Source organism: Chiloscyllium plagiosum, chromosome 14 (assembly GCF_004010195.1).
Source record: "Chiloscyllium plagiosum isolate BGI_BamShark_2017 chromosome 14, ASM401019v2, whole genome shotgun sequence".
Taxonomy (NCBI): domain Eukaryota; kingdom Metazoa; phylum Chordata; class Chondrichthyes; order Orectolobiformes; family Hemiscylliidae; genus Chiloscyllium; species Chiloscyllium plagiosum.
Genome location: NC_057723.1, coordinates 66,984,054 through 67,003,189, shown reverse-complemented (window position 1 = coordinate 67,003,189; position 19,136 = coordinate 66,984,054). Strand labels below are relative to the sequence as shown.

The following is a 19,136-nucleotide window of genomic DNA, read 5'->3' as shown; positions in this document are numbered from 1 at the left end:
GGTTGCTGGGGGGGGGGGGGGGGAGGGGAGACGAAGCAATTGAACAAATCAGGTAAACGAGGTAAAAATCAACCAAATGAAATGAGGAAATGGGAGACTAAGTACTTGGGCTAAATGGTTCTTTTTAGCTCTGAATCAAGCCTACTCGGAGCATCCCACTTGCCAGAGCATATATAATTCGTGGAGAAACTAGGAATGAGACCATGGATCTTCTGGTCTGGACAGCTTAGCTACGTATTGTCTTTTGCATGAGGCTACTGGGGAATAGCTAAAAAAAAATAAGCAGTATGTAACAAATATACCATCAGGACTCGCACCACAAGGTAAACCTACCAAAAGGTTACTTACCTCTGTATGAAATTTATTGTCACAGAGATATAGAGATGTGTTAATTGGTTTGAAGGGCTCAAAATCAATGTTAACTTTCTTTTCTTTGCCTTCTTCTGTTACAATAGTTCCACAGTAGACAACCAAACCATTAGGTGGTACTACAAGAGGAGAGTAAGATTGAATATTAATTCTTAAAGTAAACAGACCAACCCAAGTCATATCTTTAATTGTTCAAATAAAAGAAATCCAAAACCAGTTCTGTAGTCTATACTCGAATACTAATCGTGACAAAATGATTCCGTCCCTTCTGCAACTACCACTGTCAATAATACTGGCAAAACAATACTTAAAAGGTATGCATCAAGAATGGAATTGGACTCCAGCCTCTATCTAAACTGCCCAATTCTCGAACAGCAGAACTATTGAGAAAGTATATAAGGCAGGGAAAGAGTTGAGTTTAGGGTTGCTTGACAAAGGCTCAACGAGCATGAACTTGCAATGACCAATAAGGTTCTGGAGGCAAAGGTGGTGGTTTCACGGGGTGAAGAACATCTATTGTGTAATGCCAGATGGCTTAATCTTTACTGTTGATGCTTGCTGATTGTAATGGTCACCCAATCAATATAGATATTGCCTTATTTGGATGCTGCTCCCTATAAGTAACTATATAATTGCTTAAGAATTTGCTGTCTTTGTGTGCATGAGCAATCTCTCTCTCTTCAGGGCTCAGAATAAAGATGAAGAAGGTAGAGCCATATTGCGTCTCTGAACGTTTGCTTCAACTGGTACTGAAATGGGATGGCAATACGACGACAATCTGGTGCAGCTAACAGAGTTTTAATGTTAGTACTAATATAACATCTTTGTGATTTGAATTCACAACTCAAGTCACCCTGCGACCCATCCTATCACAAGTAAAATCAAGTACTTCAACTAAGTATTTACAGAACAGCAAAAGGATTCCCCACCAAAAATCTAAACTTAACCAAACATGGAGCCAAGTTGTGACTTTAAGTGCCATGGATTTCTCAATAAGAATAAGCCTCTCTTGCATAATCTTCTAACATTGCTCTGAAGTCTGAGTATTTCTCAGAAGTTGCTTCATTTTCAGACAACACATTAAATTACCAACTGTTAATTCCTTGGTTAGTATGGTTAACTCAAGTACAAGCTCCCCATCTTTACACCAAGTTAGAAGTAGAAATGAAAACAAGTCAGTAGCTAACCCTGTCACGAATGCACACTGCACTGCATTTTCCTTTTAATTGTTGGCTAGGTCAAATCAGTTTGTAACTGTCTGTCTTAATAGAAACCCAATCTCTGGTTAACAGAATTGCTGTGAAAGATCTGAAAGCTGCAGCTGGCATTTCTTTCCCCCCAAATACTGCTTACATGTTTTTTACTGCAGAGGAACCTTGATTATCTGAATGCCAATTATCCAAAAATCGGATGATCCAAAGGAGATCTCAAGGTCCCGATGGAAACATTATTTCAAAGGCGCGCTTCCAACAGTGATTGCGTCTTTTGTTTACAGTGAATTAAAAGGCCACCATCTCCACAGGCCACTGACTGCCCGCCCGCTCTCTCTCTCCCTGAAGTTCTACACAGGGGTGTACCCTAAACCCCCTTCTCCAGATAATCTCTCCAATGTTGTCCTGTACAGGGCAAAGGCGGAACCTGCCAAAAAGTTATGTATGTGTGCGCCTGCACGCTCTATTTGGAGACTTCCCCCACAAAGGCAACTGCAGCAGTCTTTCTGTTAGTGTCCAGCCCAGCTGCCCTGGAGAGGGGGGTGTGGCGTTGGGGGTGGGGGCATCGTGTTGCACGGGATTGGGGATGGGGACAGTTTTGGGGGCAGGGGAGGTGTTAGACAGGGTTGGGGTGGGGGTGGGGGTGGCGGTGGTATGCGTTGCACTGGGTTGGGGGCAGTGTTGGATGGCATCGGGTGTGGGGTCTCATGTGCTGTATGCTGCTGCAGTCTCCTGAACGAGGAGCAGACTTTGAAAACTCCGAACCCCAGAGGAAAGGCCTTTAATCGATTAATCGAATAATCGATTATCCGAACAAAATAGTGCCCGTCCAGCTCGTTCAGATAATCTAGGCTTCCCTGTAAACACCATTTATAATTTTTAATGGCAAACAGTACAATAACAATTTGTATGAGCAAGTGCAGCACGACCATTACAAGTCGTTAGAAATCTTTCCGCACCCAATAGTTGTTCAGAGATCATGGCAACGGCGTTCTGTATCTGGATACTGTTTCTTGTCGAATTACTACTGTTTGTCTTTTGATTTATGACAGTGGATTCTGCATTACCACAGAATGGAGCCTTGAGTTGTACTTTTGGACATGTACCCCTATTCAAGTGGGCACAAAGTGAAATGCCAATCATTTATTAAGTTCACCGAGTCTTTTTAATGCCTAAACTACATTCACATTAAATTACCGGTTACCAGAAGAGGACAGTGTCTGGATCCCAGTACAAATAGACCTGCCAGAAGAGAATTGACTACTTGCAGGTGCTCTGTTCAAGTTAGTCAGCAGGAGTTACTTATATTTATGTGTACTCATAACAAATGAGCAGGTCTGGTCTGCTGTGGGAACATAAAACAAAGGGCTCAGGGCAGTGTTACCTGAAGAAAAGTTAGTAATTGTTTGAATAAGTTTCAGAAAACAATGTGTTTGAGGATTTTAATGCAACGGTAATACGATTTTATCATCTGCATTTCAGCAGCAAGTTATTTCTTTCTGCTTTATAGCTTTCTGTCAACATTTTCACATGGGGAGAATACAGTTTCTATTTTTCCAACATTTGGAGGGTTGCTGATGAACAAACTTTTTAAAAAAGTAGTAATACACATCAGCAAACTTTTTTAAAATTCAAAAGCAATAAATAATCAATAAAACTGACCATTGCTGTTTTTGCCTTTAACCATCTCAGTTAGGATTGAGAGATTACACACTGAGCGAGCAAAGGCAAGGGAGAGCAAGAAAGGCAGCAAGTGAGAGCAAAAAAAAAAGCAAGCAAAACAGCACCTCCAAGTCCTAGTTACAAGGAAAGGTACTGGGAATTAGAACAGAGTTAATCAGTCGGTTTGAATAATACTGTCGTTGTGCAGGCTCTTAGTGCAGCATGAAAGTTGAAGTTGAGAGCCTTGGATTTCCTCTCCCAGCCTGGACTCTTTTTTGAAAATGAGGAGGAGGAGGAAGGGGAAGGCAGATCTCACACACACACACACACACACACACACACACTCCCTCCACCCACACCAGTCATTAAGTCTTCATTTGAAAGTCAAAACTTTTTGTTTACCTTCCAATGACACATAACTATTTCTTGTGCTTTGGGAATGTTAATTAGCCTTCATTTGATTGTATTTAATTCTGTTCCTGCTTTCAAAGAGAGGTGACTAGATTTCAAGAATCTTTGTGATTGTGTTTTTAGACCATGGTCTAAAAGCACAATTAAATTGTGGGGCCACGATAGATTGAAGATTAAATCAGCTCTGCTGTGGTTTAGATTTTATGGGGGGAAAGAAATATCAACTGATTTTCTGCCAAATCTTTTGATTTAAGAGCTGGTTTCTTGATTATGAAACTGCAGGACCAAATCTCATAGCTGTATCTTTGGATATTTATCTACATCCAAATTGACAAAAACTTCAAGCATTCATTATGGTCACTTAATCACATTTAAAAACAGGCTTGATGTGTAAGCATCAAATTTTCACAGATCTTAGTGGTACCACAATGTTGCGTCATGCTTTTTAGAACTCAACTTGCAATGTACTCATGAGAGATACAACCACATTAAAGGTTTAAGAGAAGAGTAAATATTTTCTCAAGCTAGCTTCTTTCCCTTAAGTATTATCAATTAAGTATTATCAGTGGGTGTGTTACAAAAATAGGTCAATTTATTTTGCCTAACTCTATCAACTTATTATTCACATGATTCAACTTGCCTCTTACAGCCTTGTGTTTTCATGGGCTCCACAGTTATTTTCTTTCTCGCACTTTGGTTTCTCCACTCAACAATGGCTTATTTGCTTTTCACCATTCTCCATCATACACGGCTTCCTTGCTCGTTTTAATCATCTTGACTTCATTCCCTCTTAATTCTAAACTTAACCTTTATCAAATCATGGTCTTAGCTTGGACCTTTCATTGAACAACTATTAGGTTAGGAACACTGATTTCAATGTCTTTATTCTTGCCAATTAAATGAAACTCAGTACATGATCAATGTATCAGGCCAGGTACACTTTGCCCACTGGGTCAAGCATCAGAATGTTTAAATAACCTCTAGCACCAGATATAAATGTGAACATGTAACAGTCAACCCATGACAAAACACTCACCAAATTTTAAGAGAAACTGCAGATATCAAGCAGACTGACCTTTATTGTATAGTTTAAGACGCTGCTGCACAGATGTAATGGCCCCCAGCACAGACAGACGGTTTACTCGAGACTTAATGTTCGAAGCAGTGCCGAACTCATCCGCCAACATTTTTGCGACTCGTGAGATCTGGTCTTTAGGAGGAATGATGAGCGAAATCATACTGGTGCCATTCCTAATGATAAAAGACAAGCAGTCACCAATACCAAAATGTCAGAAACTTTCTTTAATATAGTGGGATTCATTGGCCCTGGCAAGAGCGCTTAAGTAGTTCTGTAAATGCTTGAATTATATGGGCCAGGTTTAGAATGTCATTCTAAAAGATGGGAGACTTAAACAATCCAGGTCTTTTTCAATATTTCATCTCAGTTACATCACACTGTAAACTTTTACTATAAATTCTGTGTCTTACGATCTTATACTCCACAACTACCTGAAGAAGCAGTGCTCCAAAAGTTAGTGCTGCCAAATAAAGCTATTGGACTATAACCTGGTGATGTGTGATTTTTAAACTTTGTCCACCCCAGTCCAACACCAGCACCTCCAAATCTTGAATAGCTAAGGTTTGCAGGGATATGAGCCATGAGCAGACAGGTGAGACTAGTTTGGTTTGGGATTATGTTCGGCATGGACTGGTTGGACTGAATGATCTATTTCTGCGCTATGTGACTATGACTATATGCTTTCATTCACAGTTACTGATCTTAACATCAGGTTTGCCTCCAGGCCTCAAGGTTCCACAAAATACACCCTAGCTCAGACTTTAACATACAGAAAGATGGCATTCACAGCAAAAAGAAAACTACAAAGCATTTGGTGAAGTGGCAGCTATGGTGAAAGGGACCTGAGGTGCAAGTATGGAGCTGGAAATTCATGTTCATTGTAGTCCCCTGTCAAGTTAACAAAAATCCAAAGTGCACAACCTGAGTTCTAAGGTTCACAGCTGGAAATACCCTGGCCTTCAGCACCAGGTTTCAAGCTGGCTTAAATCTGGGGCCCAACTCTTTCCATGAGACAGCTAATTATTTTTCACCAATGGTGACGTCATGAAACAGTCGAAAAAGAAGAGAAACTGAAGACTCATTTGTCTGCTACAAAAGATCTACAACTGCTGCAGAGGTTTATTATGTAAAACAGCCATTGGCAAAGCCAAGTGGGCGAAATAGAATCAAGTGTCTGACAAGTAGGCTATGATATCATCTCACACTACACAACTCACATCCTGATCTACCCAACAAAGGAGCTCAGATGCTCTAAGGCTTCACTCAAGTAGCTTCCTATGTCAGCAAACATTGAAGCTTCTGAGGGGAAAAAAACATCCTCCTCAAAGACCACCACCAGATGACAGCTAACAAAGCACTTACAAATTCATAAAACATCTCAACACAAGAAAACCCACACACATACCTGAAATCCCATAGTCCCTACTGGAACACATAACACACCTCCAGCTGTCTGCTAGCATCACTAATTGGAACCGCATAATGGACCCAAATGGTCCGTGGTAGTTGTCCCTGGTCTTCCTCAACCAACATCATAAACACATTTTTAAAAATTCATCCGCAGGGTTTGAGCATTGCTAGCTCAGCTTGTATTTACCAACTATCCCCAATTGTCCTTAAGGTGGTGGTGATGGTGAGCCACTACACTGAACCAGTACAGCCCACGTGTATGTAAACCACAGGCTCAGTTGGGAAGACAATTCCAGGATTTTCTCCCAGTGGCATAGTTCCAAGTCAGGATTATATTTGGCTCAAGAGGGGAACTTGCACATGATAGCATGCCTATGCCCTTGCCCTCTTAGGGTTTAGAAGATGCTATCAAAAGGAGCCTTGCCAAGTTACTGCATTGCATCTCAAATATATTGCATGGTGCCATCACTGTACACCAACTGCACTGGGATTTAATGTTTAAAGTGGTGGATGGGTTTCATTTCTTCTTCTTAATGTGGTTGCATTGTGGGATCTCACTGTTATAAATTGGCTGGCACGTTTCATTTCATTCATTTCTGAAGTATTTAACTGATTGCAAAGTATTTTAAAGATGGCCTGAGGTTGTAAAAGGTGTTATATGAATTTAAGACCTTTTATGTGCATACATCTTAGCATTTATAATGATTAAGCAAATTTTCAGTATATGCAGCTCATAAATTGACACCTAAACACAGTAAAATTAGAAATGATTGCTCAATCAAAAACTAAAGACTTTCAAAATAGGTGCTTTTGCTACTATAGTTCTGCAGGCTCTTCCACTTTACATTCTGTGTTTTATGTTACAACGGAGCATTGCAACTCATACAGAAATGAGATAGTGAAACACTTTCTAAAGAACAACATTATAGGCTTCTTTCCAAATGACCCTCAAATGTCAACCTTAACTACCAAACAGACTGAACACATGATAACGGCAAAAAGTAATCCAACACCATTTTTCAATTTTGTGCAGTGATAAACAATCTATGTCCTACAGATATGCCTATCAGATAGTACTTACTTATATTGATAATATCAGTTCATCATCATCGTACATTCAGATACAGAGCCTTAATTTTGTACTTTCATTATCATTGTACTACCTAGTTTTATCCAATTTACTCAGATATATACTGTCTTTTTGTCAGGACATATTGCCATTTCAGATATTAATACCTCTCTTACCTAATCTCTACTCTTCAGTTTATGAAATCTTACCAAATTTGATCCCTTGCCTACAGGATTTAATTCAAAGCTTTCGCTACTCCCCAATTACATAGCTTACGAGAATAAGCACCCAGCACCCAGCATAATTCAGGCACAGACCAACCTAATGGTACAAATCCAACTTACTCCAGTGTTGGTGCCAATTCTAAATGAGCTATAAGTCATTTTATTCTCCCACATCAGGTTTTCAGCCACTATTCTCTCCTGCCCGTTCAGTTAATATCTCCATTAGCCGATACTAACCTTCACTGCTCTAACCAAAGCAACCACAAAATTTTAAAAAAACTTTTATTTACTCATGAATCTGCACTGAATCCACCAAGTCAATATCCATTACATATTATAGACAGCATCCAAACTGTCATCTTGTTATGATACAGATTGACATTCAGAAATTTAGTGACCAAACCTTTTTGTGATGCTCACCCTAACTTTTATAACCTATCACCACTTACTGTTCAGACTGATATGAAGAACAGCCTCCGAGGACAAGTTATTAGAAAACAACGACTAAGTCAACAGGCAAAGGTAAACCATTCCTATTGATGCTGGATTTTAGCAAATAAGTTATTTTCATTAAAGAGGTGCCTACTGTTTAACCAAGGCTGAAAGTGCTGGCGGGAAAATTTAAAAACTATGAAAAGTTTCTGTCTGTCAACAATAGCTCAGTTCAAAAAGTAAATAAATCTGAACAACTGAATTCTTCACACAAGGAAGATTCAGGGTTCCACTCCAGTTCTGTATATGTTTTTTGCACAGAATGGCATTGTACAAACGTGACACACAAGACATACAGCAGACAAAGCATACAATTGCTTGTTTTAAACCCTAGAAAGCACACATGCTCTAACATTGTCCTATCACAATACTTTAGTGATCAGCTAGTTTTCAAATATAGGGGGATGCCATGACCCTGAATATAAGAACTAGGATCAGGAGTAGGCCATCTGGCTCCTCAAGCCTGCTCCGCCATTCAATAAGATCATGGCTAATCTTTTCATGGCCACAGGTCCACTCACCCACGCTCTCACCATAATCCTTAATTCCTTCATTGTTCAAAGAAAATCTTAGTTTTAAAAACATTTACTGAAGTAGCGTCAACTACTTCACTGGGCAGGGAATTCCATGGATTCACAACCCTCCAGGTGAAGAAGTTCTTTCTCAGTTCAGTCCTAAATCTGCTCCCCCTAATCTTGTTCTAGTTTCACCTGCCAGTAAATCTCAATCAACACCATGGTCAAAAAACAACCAGAGAGCGGAGAATCTCTCATTTCAAACTTTTAAGAGTCATTGGCTGAACAGGACATACATTCAAAAGCTGCAAGTTAGCAGACTTTGGCAACATCTCCTCAATGGCTTTACTGGTTTAAAAAAAAAGTACAGAGCAGAATTTCACTTATTCTTCTCGAACATATTGATATCTGTTTTCAAAAAAAGGGGGCAGAAATGTGATGGCTGCAATTAGTAGAGTTAGCAAAGGGAGTGAAGTTAAATAAACAGTTTCTCTTCAACATTACCAATAATGTCTGCTGAAATTTGTTTATTCTTTCACGAAATATGGGTACCATTCACTAGACCAGCACTTATTGGTCATCCCTAACACCATAAAATAGCCAAGACATTTTCTGGACTCCAATATGAAAACAGTTTAACAGATGTGGTTAAGTCCCCAAGAGCACCGTTATATAGGCCCATTCATAACAATTCTGTGAATACTTGAGAAATTCAGCAGGTCTAGCAGCATCTGTGGACAGAAAAACAAAGTTAACATTTAGAATCCAGTAGGATTCTTCTTCAGAAAAGGACAGTCATATCACATTCAAAAGTTAACTTATTTTCACTCTCCACAGATACAGCCAGGCCTGAGTTTTTCCAGCATTGTTTGTTTCAGATTTCCAGCCTACACAGTATTTTGCTTTTATAACAATTCTATAACTGGATGAGCTCCCATTAACGTCAGATTTTTCTCCTACTCATGCTGGACAGCACCCCAAGCTTTTGATAAATTGCAATTGCCATTTGTCAAACATCCTGCCACTCAAGGAAAGGTCTATATTAGTCAGCTATGGCAAGAATTCACAGGTGCCCTACACATTTGCAACTGGGAGAAAGTGAGAACTGCAGACGTTGGAGATCACAGGGTCACATCATGCACAATGCTAAATGTACCCTGATGGTGGCAATTGTCAGTGTTTTGGGACCAGTTGCTGATGTCAAGAGTGTGGTGCCAGAAAAGCACAGCAGGTCAGGCAGCATCTATGGAGCAGGAGAATTGACGTTTTGGGTATAAGCCCTCTTATGAAGGGCTTATGCCCGAAACATTGAATCTCCTGCTCCTCGGATGCTGCCTGACTTGTGGTGCTTTTCCAGCACCACACTCTTGACATTTGCAACTCGTCCCAAAACACTGACAACTGCCACCAGCAGGATACATTTGGCGCTGTGCAAGCAGTGTTTCACAAGCTTTAACAAGAGTGGGGGTTTGGGAGCATAGGGGGCTAAATAATCTTGAGACTTGAATTCAAAATCATCAGGGGAGCCACAGAACCTAAATTCAACTGCTTATAAATAATTTTGGAATTAAAATAAAACTGGTGTTGTCATTTGCAATCATGAAATGACTGCTAGTTGTAAATGCTTACTACTGTTCTTCACAGGTGGAAATCTGCAGGACCTACCTGGTCTGGTGTATGAGGATGTATGAGGAGTAATTATGTCATTGACTATTAACTGCGTTGTGAAATGGCACAGCAGACTGTTTGTTTGTACCCAACTGCTTCAAAAAAATAATAAAGCCAACTAATCATCTTGCATTGAGCAAGGGATCAGCTATGACAATGCCACACCCAGCCCAGTCAACCATGCAGGGACCTCCTGACTAATATTTTGGGTCTGTGCAAAATCAGCAAAATGTTACACAGATTTGTTCAGCAGTGAAATGACCACTGACCTCTCAGGATACATTTACCATCTTGAAGGACAAGGACAGTAGGTATAGTGAAAACATCCATCACCTGAAAATTCCCCTCTAAATCTCGCCATCCTGCCTTGGAAATAAATTGACATTACCTCGTCATTACTAGGTCAAATCTAGTATATCACTATGTAACATGTGGGAGTGTCCTTACTCCATTGATTTCCCTTCCCTCCCATCACTCCTCTTCAAGGACAATGATGGTGCTGTTCACTGCTAATTTTAGATGGTTTCCAATAAATTACTACTTTAAGTAGTCTTATGGTAATAGAACATTCTCAACACTGAATTTCACCAAGCAGCCTCAGTTCATGGTACTAAAACTTAATCAGCATCATGCATATTCAGCAAACTCAAGTTTATTGCAAAAAAAAAGTTACATTTAATGCAGCCAATTACAGTCCTATAAGTCTACTCTATCATCATCAGCTGTCAGAATGTATCACTTACTGCTAACAAGTATCATTTGCTTAGGAACTAACAACTCAGCAATAATTAGAAATATGGGAACAGAACCAGGCCATACAGCCCCGAGAGTCTGCTCCACCATAACGAGATTACAGCTGATCTGTGGACTAACTCCACAAACCTGCCTTTGGCCAATATTCCTCAATACCTTTAGTTTAATACAAGCAAATCTCAGATTTAAAATGAATAACTGATCTAGCAGCAAATACCATTTGTAGAAGTTCCAAACCTCTACCATCTGTGTGTGTCGAAGTACTTCCTATCATCTCTGGTCTGCTCTAATTTTTTTAGACTATGTCCCATAGTCCTACATTCTCCAACTAGTGGAAATTGTTTTGTCATCTCCCCTGTCTTGTTAGTATCTTGAAGACTTGAATTTGGTTCTAAAATCACTCATTTCCCAATTTCATTCTAACATTGAACAAAACAAGCACAAAACAGCTGCATTCCAGAGTATTCCAAAAATGACCCTAATAAATTTCAAAGAGTCGAGAATCAAGACAACAGTTCTCCAATGTTTGGTGTTATACCTAACACAAAAGTCAGACAATAAGATCATTCAAAATTAATCATCTCAGCTGGGACTTCCCTGCAGCTTCACAGGGGTTAATGTCCTGTGTCCAGACATTTTTATTGAGGAAACATTTTACCTTCATCCTAATATCAGAACTGGTGACATCTGCTGTTGATTGAGTCTTCCATTTCTCAGATAATAAACAGCCTGTTCAAATAGACAACATTCATCATTGTCTCCAAGTGGCAGAATCCAATCACCTTGACATTTAATGCCATTGCCATCAGCAAATCCACATCCAAGGATAACAATTCAACAGAAAAAAACTGGACCAGCAATGACTACATGAATGCAGCTTTAACAATGCATCATCCAGGAGAACACAGCCCATCCACCAACTTCAACACATACTTCCTTCACCTAACAAAAAAAAGAGACAGCAGTGTACATCCCTGACAAGATGCAATGCAGCAACTCACGTAGGTTACTTCAACAGCACCTTCCAAACGCAAGCCATCTATCAATTCGGAGGGTCAGAAGCGTAGAAACATCACCAAGGCAATGACCTGTCAAGCCCTTCTGACTAGCAGCAATATCATATTCGTGAATCAAAATCCTGAAATTCCCACCCTAAAGCATTGTGGATTAGTAAAGGAATACTTGTACAGCACTTTTCATGACTCCAGAACATGCCAAAGTGAAATTGTTCAAATATAGTAAAACGCAGCAGGCAAATTGTGAAAGTTGTAACATAACGATGACCAGGTGATAGGATTTTGTGATGTCGACCAAATGATTGATGTCAATTAAGATACTGGCACCTACTCTTCTGAAAGAGTACCAAAGTATTCATTACACTCATCAGAAGTGCAGTATGTTTCCATCAAATAAGGGTTCTAAATAAAGTGGTGAGCAGCAGTCAACATTTTATATTCAACCCTTAACGTCAAATGTTCCAAGGTGCTTACAGCAATTTAATCAAACAAAATTTGACACCGAGTCATGTAAGACAATAACAGGGCTAAAGACAGGAAGAAAGGCAGGGATGAGGGCCTTGACAACTCAAGGCAGAGTAACCAGTGCTAAAATAAGCAAAATGCACAAGAGACCAAAGTTAAAAGATCTAGTAGGAAGTTGAGCCTTGAAAAAATTACAGAGATAGCAAGGGAGTGTTGGAAGAATTTGGGGACAAGAATGAGAATACCAATTACGGGGTTGTTTTAACTGGAGGCCAACACAGATCACTGTGGGCACAGAGGCGATGGATGAATAGATTTGGTGCGTATTAGGACATAGGAAGCAGAGTTTTGACTGTACAAAGTTACGGTTTGTAAAATGTGAAAGGGCAAATGGGAAGCATGTTGTAACAGTCAAGTTAAAAGCATAGAGGATTGCAAAAGCAGATGAGCAGAATCAGACGGTCTGTGGTACTTCAATGCAAATTCCTTTTGAGTCAATAGGACAGGAAGGCTGCAGAAAGCCCGATTCAGCCAGCTGCATTCACAAGATCTCTCCATATCCAATGATATAAAAAGCATTCCAACAACACTATCCTTTCTAAGCAAATATACCCAATATAAATCACTGAATATCAGTTCCATTGGATGGGCCTTGTTCTATGCATGCTGGACATTTCCAACCCAACTGCTCTACTCAGAACTCGATTGGGAAAGAGAGAGTCCCAGAAACACAATGGAAATGCTTCTTAAAAATATCCTCAAAGCATCCCTAAAGTGATCCCCACTGAGCGTCCCTGGCTTGTCACCAATCAAAATGGGAAAGGATCATTGTCATGGAGAAGTCGAGAGAAGTCATCAGGATTTGAATAGATGAAGTTGAGGTCTCACCGAGAGCACAAAGACCTCCAATTCACCTTGCCTGCCCTTTTGAGCATCATTTGCCCAAATGTCCATACACCACACAAAGACATCTCAGAATCCATGAAAACAAGGCCTCCTCTATACAGAGATCCCACACTTAGCATTCACCATGAAATATTTTCAGTCTACAGCTCTGAAACAAAAGCAGATATTGCTGGTGGAACTCAGCATGTTGGGCACATTGGTGGGAAGAAAGCAGAGTTAACATTTCAAGTTCAATGACCATCAAAACTTAGCAGCTCGGAAAAAATGCTTACGAAGACGAGGTTGGTGATGGGCGTGTGTGCATAAAAATAGATGAAGAGCTCAGAGGTATAGAGATGAACGAGAGCAAGAGAAAGGGATAATCAATCAAGGACATTGTGGATAGCAAGCCAGAACAGAAGACATATCAAATAAATGTCAATAGCAGCTAAGAGTAGGAGAGAATGGGTGATCTGTACTGAAGGCAACCCACTTAAAGTGATTAAAGGCCTAGGAGTAGATGAGAATGTGACAATGCTAAAGTAACCCATGTCATAACAGAACTGGGTGCAAGATGGGTAAAAAGCAAACAGAAGGATGGAATCAAGCTCTCAAATTATTGAATTCAGTGTTAAGTCTGAAAGGCTGCAGAGTCCTCAAACGGAAAGTGAGATGTTCTTCATGGAGTTGGTACTGTGGCTCTCTAGAATACTACAGCAGATCTGACAGAAATGTATTGACAGTGCAGACAACTAGAAGCTTGGGATCATATTTGTGGACAGAATGTCGGTGTGATGCAAAGCAGTCACCTTGGCTGGGTTTCATTTTCCCAATGTACAATGAACAGTGAATATAGTAGATTAGTTTGAGTGAAGTACAAGTAAATCATTGCTTCACCTGGAAAGTAGTCCTAGGGCTTTGGAAGTTAAAGGATGGGGAGGTCTTACACCTCCTATGAACATATGAGGGGGTGCCTTGGGGGATGCATTTCTTCTGTCCTGGTCGGCTATCCACAATCTTGTTTGTATTCTCCTTTCATACCTCTATGACTCTGGGCTCCATCACCACATATCAGTTCACCTCTCCCCATCCCAGCCAAATTAAGACTTCAGCAATAATATCACTTCTTCCTAGCTGCTAATAGTTCTGAAGAGTCACTGGACTTGAAACATTAACTGGTTTCTTCCCGCAGCTGCTGCCAGACCTGCTGGGTTTTGCCAATTTGTTTGTTTCAGATCTCCAGCATCCACAATTCCTTGTTCTATTTTAGTGTTTAACTCACTGACATCTTTTCCAGGTATGCCCACCTTGAAGTAGTGCTGCTCCTCTCTGACAGGATTTCCATTCTAGTCTTATTTCTTATTCTCTATTTTTACCTTCATTTTTCTCTTCTAGTAATTAACAAAGTCTTTGTTAAAACTTCCTTCCACAGCCACATTCTCTACCTCAGTGACTGCCTCTGGCTCAGACTCATCTCACGCAAGTTCAAACTGAAATTTCAATCTTTATGTTGCAAATCAACCCAGAATCACAGGTATCTCAGTGCTCCTCAGATAGGTGCTTTCACCACATCCTCAGATGCACACCCAACCTCTCTCTACTAGCAGCATCTCATGCTGTCTCAAAATTGTCTTGCTCCCCCAGTCCCACTTCAATCTCCATTTGAACTTCAAACAAACTTTTTCTCTTCCTTTCAGACATTAAGGAATGCGAGCTACAATAACTCTGATACCCACTCCTATGGAACATCCTTCCCCTTCCCTGCCCTCTGACTCCATCTTTTCTCTGGACTCCACTTACTACCTCTTTGATCTTCCACCCTCTGATGTTGAATGCTTCGTATTCAGTAAAGGTCTTAGCGTTATTCCTCTGCGCCCCCACCTCAATGAACTTTGGGCACATGATGTTGAACCCACCTCCAACTCGATTTCTTTTGATAAAAGTCTCCTCCCCATCCTACAGAGTCTACTCCATGTTCCTTCTATCTGAAGTCTTCCCTCTGGTCTATTACCTACACTTAACTGGTTCATTGAGATCTGTCGATGTGACACTGCTTGCCTTAATTTCTGACTCCACACCCATTCAATTCTATCCCCCTCTGAACTGACTGACTCAGAACGGTCGGATCCAACCCTGATTTTGTCATCAAGCCTGCTGACAAGGGTGATGCTGCTGTCACCTGGAATGCTAACTTCTATATTGCAGAGGCCGAGTGCCAGCTTTAAGACACCTCCTTTTATCTCCTCCTGCACCACGGTTCCATCACTGAGCATCAGACTATTATATCCACAACTGTCACCGACATCATTTCAGCTGGGAACTTCCCACAAGAGCATCCAATTCTACTCTAAATCTAAAAACAGGACTGCCCGGCAGACCCATTCCTTTTATATGTTTCTGCCCCACAGAAGTTATTTCTTCCAAACTCTCCTTCATTGCTCAGTCCTTTCAGTTTAGGAACTGGGAAGTCATGTTGAGGCTGTACAGGACATTGGTGAGGCCTCTGGGCGGCACGGTGGCACAATGGTTAGCACTGCTGCCTCACAGCGCCAGAGACCCGGGTTCAGTTTGCACATTTGCCCCGTGTCTGCGTGGGTTTCCTCCGGGTGCTCCGGTTTCCTCCCACAATCCAAAAATGTGCAGGTTAGGTGAATTGGCCATGCTAAATTGCCCATAGTGTTAGGTGAAGGGGTAAATGTAGGGGAATGGGTCTGAGTGGATTGCACTTTGGCAGGTTGGTGTGGACTTGTTGGGCCGAAGGTCCTGTTTCCACATGAAGTAATCTAATCTAATCTTCTGGAATACTGTGTCCAGTTCTGGTAACCCAGTTATTGAAGGATATTGTTAAGCTGGAGAGGGCTCAGAAGACGCTTACCAGGATGTTCCCAGGTACGGAAGGTTTGAGTTATAACGAAAGGCTGGATAGGCTGGATCCTCTTACACTGGAGCATAGGAGGTTGAGAGGCAACCTTAAAGTAGTTTATAAAATAATGAGGGGTAAAGATAGAATTAATGGTAATTGTCTTTTCCCTACAGTGGGGGATTTCAAGACTAGGGAGTACATTTTAAAGGTTAGAGGAAAAAAATTTTTTAAAAACTTGAGGGGCAAATTATTTTACGTAAGGGTGGTTCACATGTGGAATGAACTTCCAGAGGAAGTGGTGGATGTAGATACAATTATAATGTTTAAAAGACATTTGAATAGATACATGAATAGGAAAGGTTTAGGGGGGATATGGGTCAGAAGCAGACAGGTGGGACTAATTTAGTTTGGAATGATGTTCGGCATGGACTGGTTGGACCGAAGTGTCTGTTTCCATTCGGTATAATTCTATGATTACTTTTTTCTCCCCTTGTCCAGTCCCGCCCCATGTCCATCCACGATCCTTCTGACATTATGTCAGTTTCAGAATTTCCAATTTTGGACATGCAACTACTTCACATGTCCACCCTCCATCAGAATGGTGTCAGGGCCCTCCTGGAAAGGAGGCCTGAACCATCCGCATCCAACACCACCTTTTTCTGCGTGGCTGCGTTTATCTTCATTTAAACAACTTCTCCTTCAACTTTCCTCACTTTCTTCAGGTCCAAGGCATAGGCATGGGTATTTCTATGGGCCAGTGCTACGTGTGTTTCTTTGTCAGGTATGTGGAACATTCTTGTTCCAGTCCTACTCTTGTCCCTCCCTACACTTTCTTCAGTACATGAATGACATCATCAAGTGCTTCCCACTTTCATTCTGAACTGGAAAACTGTATCAACTTTGCTTTCAAATTTCACCCTGCCCTTACCAGGTCCAACTTTGACTCCTTCCTTCCCTTCCTCGACATGCTTCCATTTCAGGGGATAGACTGGCCACAGATATCCATTACAAACCCACCAACTCCCACAACTACATCAACTATAGACTGTCATACACTGCTTCTAGTAGGGCGGCATGGTGGCTCAGTGGATTCAATTCCCGCCTCAGGCAACTTCTGTGTGGAGTTTGCACATTCTCCCCATGTCTGGGTGGGTTTCCTCCAGGTGCTCCAGTTTTCTCCCACAATCCAAAGATGTGCAGGTTAGGTGAATTGGCCATGCTAAATTGCCCGTAGTGTTAGATGTATTAGGGGGGTGGGTTTCACTTCAGAGGGTCAGTGTGGACTTGTTGGGCCTGTTTCCACACTGTAGGGAATCTAATCTAATCTGAGTGACACACAAGTGGGTGTCGACTTGGGTAAACTGTTTGCACGCCAAACAACCTTGTTAATGAGAAAAAAACTTGACAAAAAACCTTTGGACTTTGGAGGTTTTCAGATTTCGGATAAAGGGTTCTCAACCTGTGTCAATGTGTTCCCACACTGATATTTCTGTCACAGGTCTGCTGCAGTGTTCCAGCGAGCGTCAGCATAAGCTCAAAGAACAATATCTCATGCAGCCTCACAGACTCAAGATCAAGTTCCATAACTTTACAGCCCGATTCCATCCTGTCATTTTTGTTTTAATCCACCTCACACCCGATCCTGTTATGACATGAGGTACTTTTAGCACTGTCACCCATTCTCACCTTCTTCTAGGCTTATTATCACATTACATGGGTCACCCCATTTCCCCTAATCTTATCTATTATCACTTATCTTTTCTTCTGTCCTTGTTTACCCACCCCTTTCACATCTCTGTCTCTAGGTTCCATCTTAACCAATCTGCTCACCTCTCCCTTGTCCTCAGCCCTCCAAACCTCATCTTCAGCATAAATACCACATTATCAGAACTGTTAGCAGCTAGAACAAAGGATCATTGGACCCAAAATGTTAAAACTGCTATGTTCCTGCTGACGTGCCCCGATCTGTTGAGTTTCATTAGCTGTTTTTGCTTTAGAGCTTTAAACATGGGTAGCTGAGGCAAGTGCGAAGGAATAAGTTTGTGCCTGGGACAAATCTTCCCTTTTGAGTAGTTTTTTTAAAATACATGAAATCTTTAAACCAGTAGTGGTACAACATGTGCAGTATTTATCAAGGAACAATCCCTTCATCACTGAAGCTTAAATCGGGACATTAGTCGGAGTTGAAGACAACATACAGAATCTCGAGACTTCACAAGTTTGATGTTGGAAGTGACATTTGATCAGATGGAAACCATGCCATTCCTTACTTCCAACCTAAGTCTGTGGTGCAAAACCACTGCACCAAATGAGGCAATTTCATGCTCAGTTAAAGGTCTCATCCTGCTGCGCTCATCTGAGTGGCAGGCAGGAGGCTCACCATGTGTATGCATCACAAAGAAACAAGAGAGCCACCTCTAGCCCTTGTTACCAGTTCCTTTCACAATCACAGTAGATGCTTAAGAAAATAGCTCACAACAAAGATACATCCCCAGAAGGAAAGAGGATTCTAATGAGGGGGTAACCCAACTATGATTGTACATCTTTTGACTCAATTTGATACTGTGCGACAAACCAGAGATTGGGAAAGATTTAAGAAGCCAACAAAAGATGATCAAAAAAAAGAGGGAGAAAATAAACAATAAAGGCAAACTAACAAGCAGTATAAAAACAGACTGTAAAAGCTTCCTTAAGTATATAAGCAAGAAAAGAGGCCAAAATAAACATGCAACCCTTCAAGAATGAGGTTTGTGAAATAATACTAATAGAGAACCACAAAATGACAGAAGAGTTGACTAAATGAGAGTTGTCTTATGCATCATTCTTGATAGCATAAGACACTTACAGCATTCCTAAAATACAAAATAATCATGGAGTTAAAGGAGTAAGAAGAAAATAAATACAACATCTGTCCCTAATACCTTTTTTCAAGTGAAACTAATAAGGCCAAAGGTCAATAAACCCCCTGTTGGATTACATTCTAGGAAGTAGCTGCAGAAACAGTATCTGCATTGGTAGCAATCTTTCAAGGAGCCTTGGATTTGG

The 19,136-nt window shown here is 40.9% G+C and overlaps 1 protein-coding gene across 2 annotated transcripts in view; it reads right to left on the bottom strand.

Annotated features, from left to right (window-relative positions):
* Positions 1 to 19,136, bottom strand: part of LOC122556782 (eukaryotic peptide chain release factor subunit 1) — a 65,182-nt gene that overhangs the window by 29,036 nt on the left and 17,010 nt on the right. For both annotated transcript variants that reach the window (XM_043703950.1, XM_043703949.1), the window contains exons 3-4: positions 4,729 to 4,904; positions 349 to 488 (exon numbers count right to left, since the gene is read on the bottom strand). In XM_043703950.1, coding sequence (XP_043559885.1) covers positions 349 to 488; positions 4,729 to 4,904 — 316 coding nt within the window. The remainder of the gene's footprint in view (positions 1 to 348; positions 489 to 4,728; positions 4,905 to 19,136) is intronic.